The sequence below is a fragment of the Panthera tigris genome, chromosome A1 (genome assembly GCF_018350195.1).
Source record: "Panthera tigris isolate Pti1 chromosome A1, P.tigris_Pti1_mat1.1, whole genome shotgun sequence".
In the NCBI taxonomy this organism is placed as follows: domain Eukaryota; kingdom Metazoa; phylum Chordata; class Mammalia; order Carnivora; family Felidae; genus Panthera; species Panthera tigris.
Window position 1 is genome coordinate 103,917,680 of NC_056660.1, and position 20,568 is coordinate 103,938,247.

General features: G+C 39.3%; 1 protein-coding gene across 1 annotated transcript in view; it reads left to right on the plus strand.

The window, feature by feature from the left end:
- LMNB1 (lamin B1) overlaps window positions 1-20,568 on the plus strand; it is a 55,773-nt gene that overhangs the window by 19,238 nt on the left and 15,967 nt on the right. Inside the window, exons 2-5 of the mRNA XM_042983005.1 lie at window positions 9,355-9,511; window positions 10,141-10,266; window positions 13,142-13,312; window positions 15,137-15,262. Of these exons, the coding sequence (XP_042838939.1) occupies window positions 9,355-9,511; window positions 10,141-10,266; window positions 13,142-13,312; window positions 15,137-15,262 (580 nt within the window). The remainder of the gene's footprint in view (window positions 1-9,354; window positions 9,512-10,140; window positions 10,267-13,141; window positions 13,313-15,136; window positions 15,263-20,568) is intronic.

Sequence of the window (20,568 nt, forward strand, 5' to 3'; positions counted from 1 at the left end):
TTTGGGCTTGTATAGAAGCATCTTAGTCCTTTTACTTGTGCCAGAGGAGACCCTCGTTAATGGAAATTGTGATCATATGACTTTCTAGAGATTTTGTGTATTACATTGAGCTTAATTGCAGAGAAATTCATTTATTTTTCTCAGTAAAACTACTGTTGATCACATTCCTTTTTCCTTTGGAAAGGAAGATACTTTGGGGACAGAATTGAAGCTGGTGAATGAATATTGGAACAAATGCTTATTTAATAGCGTTTTGAGTACATTGTTATTTGAAATAGATTAGTTTAACTAAAGACAAGGTTTGTGTTTGGGTATATTAATAATCTTTACCTTAAATTCAGAGGGAAGTTTATTTTTTCTTAAAAAGCCTAGACCATGGTTAGATGGTAAAGGCCATGTTCATTTTGAACTCCATGTGTGAAGAGAGCCTCAGAAGTTGCACTGATAGTCACTTGAATAATTGCTGTCGTGTGGAGTGGTGTCCAGCTGCCATCAGACAACTGTGAGAAGAAGCTTACGGTGTATCCCAGCACAGGGCGCAAACAGCTGGCCATACTTGGCCTGGCTGTCCGTGTAGAGTAGGTCTCTTCTGGGGGATTTAAAATCCTTGCTTTGTGGTTATGTTAGAAATAACGGTTTATATAGAATGGTTTCTGTTAGGTTATCTGGCTGTAGGTGAAAAACGAAATAGCTTTTCCATTTCACCCTCTGTCATTTATTTGTTTTTTCTAAATAAGAATGGTCCTGAAGTGAAATGTTAGTGCTGAGTGCTGAGTTAAGAAAGGCAGCTGGACAGAGAAGGGGTGTCATTGGCATGGATTTCTTGTGTTCATTTTTCATTTTCTTTTATCATCTCATTTCCATCTAGGGTATCACGATACGTGCATTGGGGAGAATTTTCAATCTGTTTGTTGTGTCTGTTCTTCAAAAAAAATATTTTAATGTTTTTATTTTTGAGAGAGAGACAGAGTGCAAGCAGACAGGGGCAGAGAGAGAGAGAGAGAGAGAGGGAGGGAGGGAGAGAGAGAGAGACTCTAAAGCAGGCTCCAGGCTGTTAACACAGAGCTCACTGTGGGGCTTGAACCCATGAACCCTGAGGTCATGACCTGAGCCAAAGTCAGACACTTAACCGACTGAGCCACCCAGGTGCCTCGAGCGTCTATTTTTCTATAAGACGAACCTGACAATCTTTAAGCGCTTCTCCCAATTGCTAAGAAGTGATCTAAGAAACCAGAGAGTTGCGTAGTATTTTGCTGTAGAATATTATGAGTGGATTTTAAAACTGACTCGAGAGTGGTCTATTTTTGGTTTCCTTACACTATTCTTTTGCCTGACCTGTTAAAGTAGTAATAAAAAAACCCTACATACTTGTATTTCTATTTTTTATTTAGAAGCATGAATATTCCTGGTCTGGTTTTTTGTCTTGTTTTTGTTTTGTTTGTCAAATTTAGAGCTTTTACAATTCTATATTCTTAAGTCTCTCAGTATTTATTGAACACAAATTTTTGCCCTTGTCCATGCTTGGTTATATGCAGCATAATAATCTTTGGTGAATTTCATGGAAGTGACATTTAATATCCAGAAACTTTATTTATTTACTTACTTTCTTACATACACACAGAAACTACATACCTTTCTAGGTATGTAATTATTAGAACAACTGAGAGACCATCTATAATTTGGGTCTCTTATTTTGAATTGCTTAATGGAACTCTTTGTACCCATATATACTCTATATATGAAAATCAAAGAACAAGGGCACAAGGGCTTTTTTGAGAAAATACATTGAAAATTATGGCACTTGTGACAGAAGGAAACCAAACCAAAGCAAAGCATGTGTATAGTTCCTATCCTGAAAACTAACACAGATTCTTTGTTCACAGATACATTGTAGGTGATACAGAGAAGCTGAGCTCCAGGGTGGGTGCTTGGCTGGCTGGGTCAGTAGAGCATGTGACTTAATCTCAGGGTCTTGAGTTCAAACCTCATGTGGAGCTTACTTAAAATTAAAAAAAAAAAAAAAAAAAAAAAAAAGTTGAGCTCCAAGATTTTTTTGTAGTTGTGCTACTGGCCAAACTAGACAATTCATTTAGCTGAGCATTTGTGATACAAACTGACCTGTGTGACCAACAAAATGTTAACAGAAGGGCAGTAATTTGCCATTGTCTAATTAAACTGTTGTGTAATGAGTTTCAGATTATGTTCTAAGTGTGTGTCCCTCTAAGTTTACTTCTTGGTTTCTGTTTTACACTAGTTCTTTGTTCCTGTTTAAGTGGTTAATTATATTAATTCATTTTCAAATAGTTACTGTCATATGCTTATTAGGTCTTCAGTCACTTTCTGTGTGTTCTGTGTATGTAGTATGACTTTATTTAAAAAGTCCTCTACATTTATTACCTAGTAATGATGTATTTCCCCTAAGAGCTACCTTGAACATTCATTTTCTAGTGATTCTGTAATTGAGTGCATTTTATTTTTTAAATAAAAAACTTTTTTTTAAGTTTATATATTTGTTTTGAGAGAGAGAGAGTGTGAGCTTGAACCAAAGAAGGGGAGAGAAAGAATCCTAAGCAGGTTCTATGTTTGCACAGAGCCCGACGTGGGGCTCAAGCTCACGAATCATGAGATCATGACCTGAGCCAAAATCAAGAGTTGAATGCTTAACCAACTGAGCCACCCAGGCACACCTCAAGTGCATTTTTGAATCTCCCGTTTCTTTATTGGTGGAGGTTGTCGGAGTTGGGTTCACTTAGACAAAATGAAGGATACTTGGATAGGAGACTTAAATCTTCCAAATGGAAAGGGTAGTGCAGACATCGAAGCAAGTTCAAGCACTGAGTTCCAGAGCCAGTAATTCAGTGCAGAAGCTAGGTTTGAAATTATGATCCTAAGACAAGTCAAGGTCAAAGAGGTGGTAGGATGAAAAACCAAGATGGTGAAAGCCGTGAAGTACAGTGGTGTTGCTGGTAAGTAGAAGGTGATCAGGAGTAATTCCGAAAGTGGCAAGTAAGCAGTTGCATTCAGGTTAGTCAGATAGACCCTAGGAGATTGTAGGGCTGGTTCCCAAAAGTTAATGGTACTAGGTTATCTTGGGAAAGTATATCCATGCTGTATCATTGAAACTATGTCTGTTACTCTTGAGCCATTGCTATAGGATATTAACAGGAATGTAGGTGTCTCGTGTCAAGCTGATTATTTAATGGTCATATATTTGATTGGACCTGGTTACTTGTTATGCCTGGTGAAATTCAAGTTTTCTTGAAATGAAAGCTTTCGTTTTATTCATATTATTTTTATTAAGGGAAGCAATTTTTTTTAAAGTTTATTTTATTTATTTTGAGAGAGAATGAACTGGCAGGGTAGGGGCAGAGAGAGAATTCCAAGCAGGCTTTGTGCCGTCCGTGCACAGCCCAACATGGGGCTCGATCTTAGGAACCATGAGATCATGACCTGAGCTGAAATCAAGAATCGGACGCTTACCTGAGTGAGCCACCCAGGCGCCCCTGAGGGAAGCAGTGCTTAATTACGATGGAGTGTCAACTACATTTTATAAAGGTTTTCTGGGCTGCATTTGGAGTTTCGGTTCATCTGTAAGCATCTGCTGTAAACGAGTATGTTTTCTGACTTAATATTTAGCAGTGTGCATATTTCTAGTGGTAGATTCACATGCTGAATGAATGTAAATGAAAACACAGGAAAGTCTCCTTATCTGGAGGTGGGGAATAACTTAGGGTAGGTCAGCAACTATGAAGAGATCCAGTTAGGAAGTACTGTCAAAGAGGGGCGTCTGGGTGGCTCATTGATTAAGTGTCCAACTTGAGCTCAGGTCATGATCTCAGTGGTTCATGGGTTCGAGCCCCGTGTTGAGTTCTGCGCTGACAGCTCAGAACCTGGAGCCTCCTTTGGATTCTGTGTCTCCCTATCTCTCTGCCCCTCCCCCACCCACACTCTGTCTTTCTCTCTCAAAAATAAACAACAGTAAAATATTGTCAACGAAAAATGCCCACCATGCCCTTAAGCGATAGCTTCTGGTAACTTTGATCTCCTGTCTCAGTTGCTATTTGTTCCGGGGTAGCGTCAGATGCTACTCTATGCTTAGGTGGTGGCTATAGTCAATTAATGTGTTATGTTTTAGGATGTCAGTTCCACGGGTTTTTGTAATTTGACCAAGCACTGATAATTAGATCAAGACTTCCTGTGTCCTTTGTAATGAGTGAAAAATAATAATGCAGTTAGAAAACTGTCACAAGATTATGTGCTTTCTGCACAGCTCCCATGTGTCCTTGGTATTGGCAGCTCATGTGCCATGTAAAACTCATTGATTCATAGCTTATTAGATGGAAAATTGCATGTGATCTTAGTAATTTTCTTGTGATACATCCAGCCTAGGAAATTGGCAAGGGGATAGGGAGGGCCTCTGGTGATGTGAATTGTAGAGATGATAGAAGTATCACAGTTATTTTTTCCTTCTAGGAAAAAACATGGTATTTTTATATGGCGGGAAAAAGCAGAGTGAGTTTTTCTGGGGACTGTATGGGGGGATTTCTTTTAAGAATTACCAAAACAGTCATTATCTACAGATTGTGTAGAAGTTAGAGGGTCGTAAGTCATGGCCCTTGCCCTGAAAGAGTTTCAGTCTGTTGAAGTAGCCGAGTACATCCACAAATACGTGTTTGTATGGAAAGGGTAATATAAGATAGGTGCAAGGTGCAGTTATTTAACTCTCTTCCTTTTCCATCTTGTACCCAGGCACATAAAGCTTTTATTTGTAATTTTAAGCACATTTTCAACTTCTGATTTCTTTTCTGCCTAATTACTAATGTGACAGAGCTTTAAGAAAGAATTCGTAATGGAATAATTTATATTTTTACAGATTGGCAATGGTATAAGCAGCTAAGAACTTGACACCAAGTTTCAGCTGGTACCATTGGGTGGCTCAAGGTACCACACATCAGTATATCCTCCTCTCATCCATCCGCTTTACTCCACCACTCTTTGGTCTTATTTGGTCTTGATTGTTGTTGAAGAATTCACCAAATTCTAGTCCTGTACTAGTGCACCATCTTACTTTTGACTTCTTGGATTTTCTGTACTTTTCAAGATGTTGCACGGTTTCTATCATTTACACTGTAACATTCTGAATTTGGAAATGTGCATGTTTCATTATCCATTAAATCAGTGAAATCAAATAGAACATGCCATAGCCTATAAAATGGGTGTGATTTTTAAAATTCAGTATCCTTTCTGGCACAAAAACAGACACACAGACCAGTGGAATAGAATAGAGACTCCAGAATTGGACCCACAAAAGTATGGCCAACTCATCTTTGACAAAGCAGGAAAGAATATCCAATGGAAAACAGACAGTCTCTTTAACAAATGGTGCTGGGAGAACTGGACAGCAACATGCAGAAGAATGAAACTAGACCACTTTCTCACACCATTCACAAAAATAAACTCAAAATGGATAAAGGACCTGAATGTGAGACAGGAAACCATCAAAACCCTAGAGGAGAAAACAGGAAAAGACCTCTCTGACCTCAGCCATAGCAATTTCTTACTTGACACATCCCCAAAGGCAAGGGAATTAAAAGCAAAAATGAACTATTGGGACCTCATGAAGATAAAAAGCTTCTGCACAGCAAAGGAAACAACCAACAAAACTAAAAGGCAACAATGGAATGGGAAAAGATATTTGCAAATGACATAGCGGACAAAGAGCTAGTACCCAAAATCTATAAAGAGGTCACCAAACTCCACACCCGAAAAACAAATGATCCAGTGAAAAAATGGGCAGAAGACATGAATAGACACTTCTCTAAAGAAGACATCCGGATGGCCAACAGGCACATGAAAAGATGCTCAACGTCGCTCCTCATCAGAAAAATACAAATCAAAACCACACTCAGATACCACCTCACGCCAGTCAGAGTGGCTAAAATGAACAAATCAGGAGACTATAGATGCTGGCGAGGATGTGGAGAAACGGGAACCCTCTTGCACTGTTAGTGGGAATGCAAACTGGTGCAGCCACTCTGGAAAACAGTGTGGAGGTTCCTCAAAACATTAAAAATAGACCTACCCTATGACCCAGCAATAGCACTGCTAGGAATTTACCCAAGGGATACAGGAGTACTGATGCCTTAGGGGCACTTGTACCCCAATGTTTATAGCAGCACTCTCAACAATAGCCAAATTATGGAAAGAGCCGAAATGTCCATCAACTGATGAATGGATAAAGAAATTGTTTATATACACGATGGAATACTACGTGGCAATGAGAAAGAATGAAATATGGCCCTTTGTAGCAACGTGGATGGAACTGGAGAGTGTGATGCTAAGTGAAATAAGCCATACAGAGAAAGACAGATACCATATGGTTTCACTCTTATGTGGATCCTGAGAAACTTAACAGAAGACCATGGGGGAGGGGAAGGAAAAAAAAAAAAGAGAGGGAGGGAGGCAAACCATAAGAGACTCTTAAAAATTGAGAACAATCTGAGAGTTGATGGGTGGGGGAGGGGTAGGTGATGGGTATTGAGAAGGGCACCTGTTGGGATGAGCATTGGGTGTTGTATGGAAACCAATTTGACAATAAATTTCATATTAAAAAAAAAATTCAGTATCCTTTCTGGTAGACCGTTTGGTTTCTGGGAAGCACAGGTTCTCTTTCTTGCCAAGAGGTACCACATTTGGAAGCACTACATAATGATCTGAGATTTAAATATTAGATATTGGTACCTAATAGTACCTAATAAGATACTGTGAGTATACAACCCACACTCAGTTCTGGTCCTTCTAGCAACCTGGCCTGGGCCACGTGCCTGTGAAAGACAGGCTTTCCTTCTCCCAATCCAAAGTACCCCCCCCCCCCCCCCACTGGATACTGGGGGGTGGGGAGATACTTGGGGCTTGGGCCTGCCTCTAGCCAGACCTCACAGGCTCCTACTTGGCCAGACTTCTAAACGTCAGCTTGCAGTGCCCCACCCCTGCTCCCTGGTTGTCCTTGGGGCCCCTTGCCCCTTGGGACAAGGCAGTCCCCCACGACACAGGCCCCATAGGATAAGGCACATGGCAGGGAGGGCTGGCCTCACAGGCTGTGACCCCAGACTACAGACCTGGTCAGTTACCGGGTAAGACCCCTTCCCTGCCCAGGCAGGGGCAGACCCCGCCCTTCTCAAGACTCAGTCTTTCAGAACCTGTGGCCAATTTCTGCCCATTGCCCCCACCCCCAGCCTGAATCTTACCAAGGCCCTCTCTGCCCCCACCCAACCCCAGGCCCCAAATGTGGGCTCAATCTGTAGCCCCTTAATTTATTCACTCACTCAGCAATAAATAAGCCACGTGTTATGCACACACACACACACACACACACACACACACACACACACACACAAAGATAGTGTGGTAGAATTTTTTGTGATTGTTAAGCAAGCCAATATTTTTTGTGAATATTGTATAATCTGTAAAATATGAGTTTGTTTTAAATCATGTTTTATGACATGTGTTTCTGCCCAGCTCTGCTCATTTATGTGGGACAGAACTCCTCATGAACAATGATTCTGTTCTAATGAATTCTCTGCTTTAGAACCCAGCCGTTGTATGAACTAAGCATTTTTGTTTTAAATTAATGACTGTATGGGATTGCTTTTTAACAACTAATTTTTCCCCTCTCCTGAACAAGACATCAGTGAAAGGATGCCATCTTGTGGTTTGTTAAAAATACAGAATTTAGGAAAAAAGTTACTGGGAAAGGACTGCTGAGATTTTATATATATAGTTGTTCTATGATACCAAACAAGTAAGAGATGAATACTTTGGACAGGTTTTTTTTTTTCCATTTTATTTGAGTAGTAAAAGATTAATTTAAAAATTCCTGTTAACTAAGGATTCCTCTTCTAGACTATTCTCAAACATCAGTTGTAGAAATGTTCTTCTACAATAGCAGTTTAATTAAGAATTGTTACTGAGAATTTTGGTCTTGAGGCTTTCCTGGTGCCACTAATTAATAATTATTGTTTGGAATGAAAAAATACTTTCCTTTAAAATATAATTATTTGACAAAATATATCAAAAGGAGCCTTAATTCTATAATATAGAACTTCATTTAATGAAAAGTGATGTAATTTAGAAGACAGAGAGACTTCACATCTCATTTTGGAGGGTTAATAGTATAAACTGAAATAGTATTTCCTTGAGATATTAGGGAAGCTGTTATTTCTAAGTTAGGGAAATCTTAAAATCACCTCTGTAAGAAATGGAAAGTGTTTGCAAGCCTGGGATCAGTTAGTTCTTATGTAATATTGAGGCAGTGTCTGCATAAAATAAAACAGAAACAGACTCAGATATAGAGACTAATATGGTTACCAGGGGGATGGGGGTTGGGTAAAATAGGTGACGGGGATTAAGAGGTACAAACTTGAGTTATAAGTAAGCCATGGGGATATGTACAGTACAGTATAGGGAATGTGCTCAATAATAATGTAACAACTTTCTATGGTGACAGATGATGATAGATGATAACTGCATGTATCATGGTAATAAGTATTTTGTAAATGAATATAAATGTCAAAATCATTGTGTTGAGCACCAGAAACTAATATATTGTGTATCAACTATACTTCAAATAAAAGTAAATTAAAAGATTTCTATATGATGTATTTTCGGGTCATAAAACTGCTTTTTAAAATAATTTCATTTTCATTTAATCTCATTGTATATCTTGATTTATGTGTCCTATGGGTCTTTGATTTAATGCTAATTTTATTTTATTTATTTTAGCGTTTTATTCATTTTTGAGAGACAGAGGCAGAGTGCAAGTGGGGGAGGGGCAGAGAGAGGGAGACGCAGAATCCAAAGCAGGCTCCAGGCTCTGAGCTGTCAGCACAGAGCCCAATGCGGGGCTCAAACCCACGGACTCTGAGATTATGACCTGAGCCGTAGTCGGCCGCTTAACCGACTGAACCACCCAGGCGCCCCATATTAATTGTATTTTAAAATAATACTTTTCTGTTTCTTCAAAAACATCTTCTCTTATTGAAATATGTAGTGTCTCCTTATAGAACAAGAAGGGCATATGTTCTTAGTGACAGCCAAGATTCTGGAACAATGGCCTTATGGACTTCTTTTTTGACCTAGAATCATTAGTAATCATGGAAGGAAAGGCATTGAAAGAGAATGTTGTTATCCACCAGAGTTGTAGATGCAGTGCTCCTGAATTGCTCATCTAATTTTAGTAGATTATGGCAGCCTTTATTTAAACTGCATCTTCTTTTGTTTGCCCTTCAGCAAGGATGGGGAAGGCTTCAAGTCAGGGGTATAATTTAGTATCTTGTACCTTTAAATGTCTTACAGTTATGCTAAGAAGGAATCGGATCTTAATGGAGCCCAGATCAAGCTTCGAGAATATGAAGCAGCATTGAATTCTAAAGATGCAGCTCTGGCCACTGCACTTGGTGACAAAAAAAGTTTAGAGGCAGATTTGGAGGATCTGAAGGATCAGATTGCCCAGGTAAGGCAAACTCTGCCTTTGAACCATATTGGGAGTTTAGTTGCCCCATCCGATGCGGTTGATTGATTGAGTTTTGAATTAAATTTGAAAATATTTTTTGTTTTTAAAATTTATCATGATTTTTTTTTGTGGCTTACCTGAAAGATAGTCTTAACACAGCTGACATACAAAGTATCTTCGCTTCTCAGTCATTGCACTTGTGGGTCATGCAGATCTTACTGGTGCTCTTCGTTTTTGTTGTGCTTATGCTTATTTTTGCTCTCAAAACCTCTTTCATTATTGCACCAAACTGTAAGATCGGAAAAGAAAAACTCATACCACTGCTCCACACTCAGGAAACAAATGAAAGTAGTGGCGAAAATCATCGGTATGTGTCTATTACTCGTTGGCAGTTACCAGATGTGTCTATTACTCGTTTGGTGTGGCGTTCTGGGTGGGACCAGCAGTTGACTACACAGTTCTGTGATAAAGGTTGTAATAAGAGACTCGCATGTATTGGTAAAAGAGAAGATAAAGATAAGAGATACGGAAGTTTTAAGACTTGATTAGATTCAGTCCATAGGTGTCTATTAAATTCATTACTAAATAATCGCTGTGTGATTTTCATCAATTTTTTTCCCTTATATTAGTTGGAAGCCTCCTTAGCTGCTGCCAAGAAACAGTTAGCAGATGAAACTTTACTTAAAGTGGATTTAGAGAATCGCTGTCAGAGCCTTACTGAGGACCTGGAGTTTCGTAAAAACATGTATGAGGAGGTAACTGTATAGTTTTATTTTTGTAAGAAATGGGGGGATCCTAAAAGATTTGTTCTAACCATATATATATATATATATATATATATATATATATATATATATAGAGTTGGAGGGGTTTTATAGATGAATTATTCAAGGTACTGCTGCTGACATGTTGTATGTAAGAACTCAAACTCTTAAGATAAACAGGATTTCACTTTATCTGATTCATAGAGGCTTGGTCATAGCAGTTAATATCAACCTGTTTAAGCATTTGTATTAGTTATCTGTTGCTTCGTTAATAAGTTACTCTAAAATTTACCAACTTTAAACCACAGATCTCTGTTATGTCACAGTTTCTGAAGGTCAGGAATCTGAGAGCTGCTTAACTGCCTTGTTATTAGAGTCTTTCATGAGGCTGCCGTCAGGCTTTCATCCTGGACGGAGGAACCGCTTCTGAGCTTATGCACAGGTTGCTGGCATGAAGAGTCACTTCATCTTGGGCTTTTCCATGGGGCTCCTCATGATGAGAGAGAAAGAGAGAATGCAAGACAGAAGCCTCACTATCTGCTATAACCTTTCTAATCCCACAGAGTGATGTACCATCACTCTCTTACCACACAGACCAACCATGATGCACTGTGGGATTCTACAAGGGTGTGACTGTCAGGAGGCAGCAATCAAGATTGGGGATCATCTTGAAGGCAGGCTGCCCACAGCATTTACAGTTATATATGTATATTTTAAAATATCGTTTACAAGCCTTGACTTCTGTGGTCAAGCCTTGGTTGGGGAAGGTAGAAGCTGTTGCCAAAAAACAAGTAATAAAATTGAAGAGAACGGGGAATGTACGTATATTTCCTCAAAATTGAAGAGGATTGGAATGAACCCAGGGTATATGGAACCTGCAATTAAATACTTCATGATTTTAGAGGTAATATAATTTTTGAAAACTGTTAACAGTGATGTAAAAAATGGGGAATTAGTGTAGAACTTAAAATTTTTTGTTAATTGGTGAAAAAAATAATAAAATAGAAATTTGACTATTTTTGTAACTACATGCTATTAAAACATACAGGTATGGGGGGCACAGTGCACTTACTGGGCAAACAGACTTTGGACAACTCTTGAGTCATTTATTTAAAAGTGAAATACCAATACTTGCTATGTTTTTCTAAGAGTGGTGACCATCGAAGTGGAATATTTTGTGTAGTTTCTTGTAAAGATTATAGTGAATGCTGTCATTTAATTGTTAACTACAGCTTTGCTTTATAAATGGAGATATTTTTATATTAAGTTGACTTACATTATTGTTTGTTTTGATAAAATTGCCCATGGCGTATCATTACTTAGTTTTTATGCTGTGTGTGGACTCCTGCATCTTTAAACCAAGAATAGGGTATTTTTTTTTCCTTTGCAAGTCACGGATTCTACATAAAATAATAAATGAAAAATGGCACCAACAAAAAGTAGTATTTTGGGGGTTGCATAGCATCTTTGAATATTTTGGGTTTTGCCTTTTATGAGAGAATGAATGTAAAATATTCATGTTTTTAACAGAGGATGTAATACTTTTCAATAAATATACTTAAGTTCCTTACTATGAACAGTTAAGGATTAGGAGGCGAGAAAGAGGAAGATGAAAAACAGGAAGAGGAGGAAAGGAGGTAGACAAAGGGCAAAATCAGTAGGTGTTTAGTATTTGTTGAACTAAAAACCTTTCATTTGCGTGTTTTCATGATTTAAGTGTCATTTGCTTCATCAAGTTTATGTCAGCCCTGGGAGACAGAACTGGAATTTGAACCCTGGTTTTCAGATTCTGTCAAGCGCATTTTCCTCTGCAATGAACATTTAAAAGGAAGATGAGGAAATGCATAGGGAACCACGTGCAGGAAGAGGACACAAGAACAAATGTCGGTGGGTTATATCCCCCTCTTGTGGCCTCTTGAATTATTGCCATTAAAGACAGCTCTTGTATTTCCAGCGCTAGAAGCTGGAATGGAGGTTTTATTCTGGGACTTGTCTTTCTAGGCATCCTAGTTTTGGATACTTCTTTATAACATAAAGTGAAGGATTATGCCTACTATTTCTGATCTTAAATAGTGAATGATCATATGTACTTGAGAGAGTAAAGTAATATTAATTTTTTTTTTTTAACGTTTATTTCTTTTTGGTAGAGAGAGAGAGAGAGAGAGCGAGCAAGCATGTGAGCAGGGAGGGGAGAGAGAGAGAGAGTGAGAATCCCAAGCAGGCCCTGCACTGTGAGCACAGAGCCTCATGTGGGTCTGGAACTCACAAACCATGAGATTGTGACCTGAATTGGATGCTTAACTGACCGAGCCACCAAGGTGCCCCATTGTTAGTACAGTTTCATATCAGTTGATATTCATGCCTTAGCACCAGCTGTTAAAATAAGTCACATAAATTAGCTTGCATCTTAGTATGTTTAAGTAGATAGTTTTATTATACATAAATCTTATAGTTAAAGTTGCCCCGATTGGCAAGTTTAACTTTTCACGTGGATTTTTTCTAGAGATGTCCTGAGGATCATCATTACACCAGTGTAGAAAAACAGATGGTAATCAGTGCACATAGTTAATCCATGGTTGCATGGTACTTTTGTAAGTCTTCACGCCGTTCCTGGTCTTGAGAGAAGTATATAGCTATGCCACTGAAAAGAAACACAAAATTCTTAGGGCTATCGTTTGTGTCATTAGTTCCATCTCACAAATCTCCTTTGCAAGCAAAGGCAAAAGCGAGGTCTTTTCACCTGCCCGCTGTAGGAGAGACAAAGGGAGGTTACCGTGTAACACTTCAAGTGGCCCCGATGTTGCTTGGACTGGTACTAGTGCAGCCGTGGTAGGTAACTTGGTTTCGTGTAATTTTTTTCCCCCAGGAGATTAACGAGACCAGGAGGAAGCATGAAACTCGCTTGGTGGAGGTGGATTCTGGACGTCAGATTGAGTATGAATACAAGCTGGCTCAGGCCCTTCACGAGATGCGAGAGCAACACGATGCCCAAGTGAAGCTGTACAAGGAGGAGCTGGAGCAGACTTACCATGCCAAAGTGAGCGGTCTCCTGTGAGCACGGGCTTGAGTCCTGAGAACCCTTGCATCAGGCACCCTGAAGAACATGACTTGATGGTTGCCTTGTTCTAGTTTTCCTAAATGAGTTCCCCTAGTCTCTATGAAAATAGAAAATGGACTTAAAAAGTTTTTTTTAACATTTATTCATTTTTGAGAGACACAGTGTATGAGTGGGGGAGGGCCAGAGAGAGGGAGACACAGATCTGAAGCAGGCTCCGGGCTCTGAGCTGTCAGCCCAGAGCCCGATGCAGGGCTTGAACTCATGGACCACGAGATCATGACCCGAGCCAAAGTCGGCCACTTAACCGACTGAGCCACTGAGGCACCTCAAAAATGGACTTTTTAAAAAAGTTTTCTATAACATAAATGATACTAGAAATTATTCAAAGAAAGTAGGGTTATTTCACCGTTATCAGGGGTAAGGGTTTCTTAGTAGAGGTAAGTTGTGTCTTAATAGTTAAACCCAAGCCTTCTGAAAATACTTCCCTCCCCGTGGCCAGTACTAATCATGCTGCCCTACATGTGCATTTAACAGCGAATGAATGTCAGACGGCACCTCGTTCTGACTTGCATGGCATCATTGTGCATTGGTTGCGACCACCACAACTCAAGCTTTTTTGAACAGAGGCTAAATGAAAAGTGTGATATTTCTTCCTCTGCCGCCATCATTCATCTAAAAATACTATAGAAACTTTCCACTTGTGTTAGCAGATCATGCAAAAATCTTTAACACCAATGAGTGTAGGCTTTCCTCATAAATGATTTTATCCCAGTGTGTGAAATGTAAATGATTTGATTAAAAAGAGTTAGTGGAAGACTTAGAAAAATTAAGGTCATCGAAATGTTGAATATAATTTCTGTTGAATGGCCTCAAACTGTTGATGTTGCTTTGAATTCATTTCTGAAGTAGTCATTGGCTAGTGAAAGGGAGGGATCTTTGAAACCTTATGTTGAATTGTCTGATACTCCATACTAGGCATTGTGCTGGGCAGTGAAGGAGCCAAAGTATAACGTAGGTTTTGTCCGTCACATAGACTGTGTCCCCAGAGGGAGCCAACAGACTGACAACGTCCAGAAAAACGTGTCTGAGGCACACACAGAACTGAATGTTATGGGCATTTGGAGAAATAGGATGTTTCTGTCTAAGGGGCTATATTTTGCTTCTGAAAGGAAGTGTTCTACTTGGTGGGAAATAATCTATAAGTTAGTACTCTCTGCTTTTGGCTTTATCTTTTTTTTTTTTTTTTAAGTTTATTTATTTTGAGAGAATCCCAAGCAGGCTCCACACTGTCAACTTGGAGCCACATGTGGGGCTGGAACTCTCGAACGGTGAGATCATGACCTGAGCCGAGAGATCAAGAGTCGGACAGTTAACCCACTGGGCCTCCCAGGCGCCCCTGGCTTTATCTTCTCTAATTAGATTTGGTGGGTTAGAGATATGTGATGTTTATTTTTCTACAGACATCACCCACAATTAAGTTGCTAGTACCCAGTCTCCTCGTTAGCAGTATTACCTAACACATTAGAAATACTCAGGTGAAATATGTAAGTAATAAACTTTGGGGAGAGAACCTCATGTATTACCATCATTAAGCTCATATGTTGGGAATTGAACCTAAAGTCAGAAAGACGTGTAAGATAATTCATACCACGTCAGCAAACTTCATGATGCTTTTCCTGTTTCATCAGCCAGTTACTAGTAGGGCTTAGGTTTGAACTGACATGCCTTGAGATGAATCATACTTCCTCATTTGTTTGCTCTAAGTCACTAGATAAGGCTGACTCTTGTTTGTTCTTCTTTTAGCTGGAGAATGCCAGACTGTCCTCAGAGATGAATACTTCTACTGTCAACAGTGCCAGGGAAGAGCTGATGGAAAGTCGTATGAGAATTGAGAGCCTTTCGTCTCAGCTTTCCAATCTACAGAAAGAGGTTAGTAAGTGTCTTCTTCCAAGAATAATGTAAACTGCTCTTGAAGGCCACCTTGACCACTGTCGTTCACCTGCTTGGCTCAGTCTGATGTCATTGTGCAGAGAGCATCGTAGTTTTCTACACTCTTGTGTCACAGGGCTTTCCTGGTTTGTTCATTTTGCACTACATAAACGTCCCCTGGGTAGGACTGTTATTCCTAAATTAATAGATTACCCAGAACTAAAGAGGTTTCCCTTAGGAAGTGACATGCTGATTTATTTCTAGGGCTTACCCCTTGGACCCAGATTTTCTGAACCATCTAGCAGCCTCATCCTTTTTCTTCACATTTGGAAGCCATAATAAGAAAAACATTCAAAAATTCTTTGTGAGTGGTAAATGCTTTGTGATTTTGGACAGATTCTCTCAATGTTTGAACTACGTAATAATTAGGGTCATCAGATGTAGCATTAGTTGCCTATTAAGAATTTAGCAACTGATTCATTCATCAGTACACCTAAGTTGCAAATGATGACATTGCTGGTTGTGCTGACGAAGTGCCTCCCAGTTGTGATGGGGCCCTGAAGGTGCATCTCCAGGCGGTGGGGACGCCGCTCGAAACCGGTCTCAGTGTACGGGTGGTGTTGATGTGGACACAAAGTACACAAGCGACCACTTAAGTATGCAGAATGCTTTGATAATCTGCCGCTCACCTTAATTACTTGGGAAGTAACTTCAGCCTCCGTTTCCTGTCAGGGAGGAAATTTTTGTTGTTTTAAATTTTCCCCATAAGAATAAACTCTATTCTTGATCAAGTTTTCCTTCCATTTTATTTTATTTTATTTTTATTTTTATTTTTATTTTTATTTTTATTTTATTATTTAGTAAAATGTTTTTCTGATTATAAAACTGAAGACTTTTTTTTTGCAAGAATTTAGAAAACAAGGTAAACAGTGAGTTACGTAAAATGGGGTAATGTAAAAAAAAAAAAAAGGGGGGGGCGTCTGGGTGGCTCAGTGGGTAGAGCATCTGACTTTGGCTCAGGTCATGATCTCGCGGTCTGTGAGTTCGAGCCCTTCATCGGGCCCTGTGCTGACAGCTCAGAGCCTGGAGCCTGCTTCTGATTCTGTGTCTGCCTCTCTCTCTGCCCCTCCCCTGCTCATGCTTTATCTCTCTCACTCTCAAAAATGAATACATGTTAAAAAAAAAATTTAAAAAAAAAAGAAAGAAACTTGTACATTGCCTATTTTGTGTACTTTATTATTCATGACATAATTTAAAAAATTATTTTAGACCTATTTTGTCCTGACAGTATTTTGAAGTTTTCATGTAGCAATAGGACTAGAAGGATCTTTGAGTTCACTCAGTCCGCACATAATCTTAGGCCAAAGGCAGAGAAGTGATTGAGTTCACTCAGTCTGACACAGATCTAGGTGAGTTTAAATACTTGCCCAAGAGGCTGCAGGCTGATAGATGGGTTTTTCTCCTAGTTCCCTGTTTTTCCTTTTACCCCTTGTACTCTTTAAAGATAATCTTTTTTTTCCTTTGCACCATCTTAAGAGCTACCTTTCCAAAAAAAATAGGCTTCTGTGTTCCTACTATGTGTTGACATTTACTATTTTTCTCCATTTAATAAATCATACTCTAGTCATCCCCTTTCTCTGAATTTCACATGGCCCCTACACTTTTTTTTCTTGGCAGCTGCATATTCCACTTAGTTATGCTAGGTATAGATGTTTTACAGACAGAGGCACAGACTTGCCTCTTAAATAGTGATAGGTGGTGAAACTTGGTAGCCACCTTTCCTGACTTAGGCTCAGGGCTGTTTCCCTCTTGGCTTCTTAGTTATACTCCTGTCCTTGACAGTTTTTTGTTAACTTCTGGTTAATGGTCTTTAAACAGTGTTAGGTGGGGCCCTGGGGGTTTCCAGGAGCTAACTCCTTACGAAATAGGAGAGATGCACCTCCTTCAGCCAGAATAGTTTTAAATTTCTTTGACTTTGGGGAGCTGCAGGGGGCTGGGTGTCCTTCCTCTATTCATTACTGGTATCAGATTTTATGGTAAGTAATATATCTTGAGGAGTGTCTTCATTAGTTCATAAACTTTAGCCTCTTAGAAAGAGAAGCAAAAAGCCACCCCTCCCAGTATTTCCCATTGTGTATTTTAACTGCATTTGTTGTTGGGCCATACCTGTTTCCTCATGCTGCCTCTTAGGCCATACAGTTTCCTTTTGGTTATTTGACTTATGCTAGTGAGGTACTTCTTAAACTTGATTTAAAATTGACATAGCCTTGGGGCACCTGGCTGGCTCAGGCGGTAGAGCATGAGACTCTTGATCTCAGGGTTGGAAATTTGAGCCCACGTTGGGTGTAGAGATTGCTTAAACATAAAAAAAATAATAATACTAAAAAAATAAAATTGACATAGCCTTTAAAATGCTGACTTAAAATATTTTTAAATAACATAGATACGATAGTAGTAGTCTGTTTTGAAATTAGGAATTTCGTATATTGCTTACAGCATTTCTTTTATTTCTGTCTAGTTTTTTAGTGGCCAAATTAATTGGTTGATCACAGTCTGTCTGGCTTGCAGAAGACTCTCCATTAGCACTTTGAAAGCACCTCTAAGTTTTTTTTTTTTTTCTTTCTAACATTCAGACTCTGGAAGCTTCTATTGTAGCTAGACCCTAATAAACTAGTACAATTATGTTACATACTATTAAAACAAAGAAACAAACAAAATGCCAGCAGAAGTCAGCTATAAAGTATTTTAGAGTGAGGGGTAAGATCATACATGTAGATAATCTAGTTTGACTTCTTCATTTTTCAAATGTGGATACTGGTTTAGTGAGGTTAGTTACAGCTTGCCCAGAGTTTCGAAGGTACTTAATGGCAGACTTGCAAGAAGAATCTAGGTCTGTCTCTCATGTTGTATTCTTTGTGTTTGCCTACACGACAGGTGTTGTGTAGCTATTTAAAATATCATTTATTCCTAGGGGTGCCTGGGTGGCTTGGTTGAGTATCCAACTCTTGATTTGGGCTCACATCATGATCCTGGGATTGTGGGATCGAACCCTGCATCATGTTTCATGCTGAGCTTGGAACTTCCTTGAGATTCTCTGTTTCTCTCACTCTCTATCTCTGTCTCTCTCCCTCTGTCCCTCAACTCCACTTGTGCTCTCTCTCTCTCTCTCAAATTAAAAAAATATATATACAATTTATTTCTAAATGATTCAGAGTAACTTTAAAACTTTTTTATACCTTGATTTTGTTTTTTCCCCACTTATATAGCTCTGTAATATCAGAGGCAGAAAAGTAGAGACATTTTTAGGTTTACAAATCTGGGCTCAGAGGTTACCTCTGAATCTTGGGTACTTCATGCCTTTCATCAACTCCTTTAATGTTTGTTTATTTTGCAAGAGAATGAGAGAGAGCGTGGGCAGGGGAGGGAAAGAGATAGAGTTCCAAGCAGGCTCCTCACTGTTAGTACAGAGCCTGACACGGGGCTCAAACCCAGAAACCGTGAGATCATGACCAGACCCAAAACAAAGAATTGGATGCTTAACCAGTTGAGCCACCCAGGCGCCCCTACAAATGCAGTTTAAATGCAAGTTTTTGAGGTAGGGATTATGTTTAGTATCACTCTTAAGATGAATGCCTGCTTCTGATATGGACTGTCAGATGCTGCTCTGGATTTTAATTAATTATTTTTTAAATAACCTTTTTATTTTGGCATAATTCTGGATTTACAGAAAAGTTAGAAAGGTAGTACAGGCAGTTCCCCTGTCTTCCTCAACCAGTTTTCCCCCATTGTAAGCATCTTATATTATCATGGTATATTTGTCAAAATGAAAGCGCCGCTGTTGGTACAGTACTACTAACTAGACCGCAGACTATTTGGATTTTATCACATTTTCTATTGTACTTGTTTTCCTTCTCCAGGGTACCACCTGTCTCCCTAGTCTCATCAGGCCTGTGACAGTTTCTTAGGCTTTCCTTGTTTTTTATGACCTTGAGAGTGTTGAGAAGAACTGGCCACTTACCGTGTATACTGTCTCCCAATTTGGGTTTGTGTGGTGTTTTTCTCATGATTAGACTGGGGTTCTGGGTTTTAAGTGCCTTTCTTGTCTCATCATGTCAGGGGTCACATGACATCATTGGTGATACTAACCTTCATCACTGGTTAAGGTAGTGTTTGCCAGGTTTCTCCACTGTCATTACCATTTCTTTCTTTTTATACTCTGTTCTTGGAAAGCAACCCACTAAGTCCAGCCCACTCTTGAGGGTTAAGGGATGGGAAATAAGCTTTCCATCCTGAAGGGGTATCTACATTTATTAAGTGGAATTCCCTAGTAAAGATGTGTCTTTTCTTTTTAAAATTTATTTATATTTTATTCATTCATTTTGTTTGTTTATATTAGTATGGACTCATGGATATTTTATCTTTTGGGTTAATCCAATTCTACATTCCTTTTTTTTTTTTTTTTAATTTTTTTTTAACGTTTATTTTATTTTTGAGACAGAGAGAGACAGAGCATGAACGGGGGAGGGTCAGAGAGAGGGAGACACAGAATCCGAAACAGGCTCCAGGGTCTGAGCTGTCAGCACAGAGCCCGACGCGGGGCTCGAACCCACGGACCGCGAGATGATGACCTGAGCCGAAGTTGGCCGCCTAATCGACTGAGCCACCCAGGCGCCCCCGAATTCTACATTCCTTTATTGGCTTAGATGGTCCCAGCTTTGGCTATTAGGAGTTCTGTCAGATTGCCTATCATGTCCCCCCCCCGCCTTTTAAGCACTTCTTTACTTTCTAGTACTGTAAGATACTCCAGGTTCATCTTGTATTTTCCCTGCACTGGCCCTAGAATCAGACATTTCTCCATGGAGCCTTGGTTCTTTTTATTAGAGAATAGTATATAGAAATGATGATCTGGACACTGAGTGTCTCACTGGTCTGGGGGTGTCATTGCTTCTAGGCCCTCTTGTGGATGGAGCTAGCTACTATAGGTATTATGTTATAATGTATAATGTATTTCTGTCCACTTGTATTTATATTAAACAAAACCCAAGTTAATATAGATGTTTCTGACTAACCCCATCCCACAGGGTTCATTTTAGGCTTTCTTGTTTGCTTGTCTATAACTTTTCTCTTTGAGAGTAAAAAACCTAGTTTCTCCCATCCTGTTTACTTATTTGTTCAACCCAAGTATAGATGTAAAGCACTTTCAAAAATTTTAACCCATACCCCTGTGAGAAACACATAAACCGATTAAAGGGTAGTGTTTCTGCACAGTGTAGATCCTCTTTTGATTTTTAGCCTTCTAGGTTTAA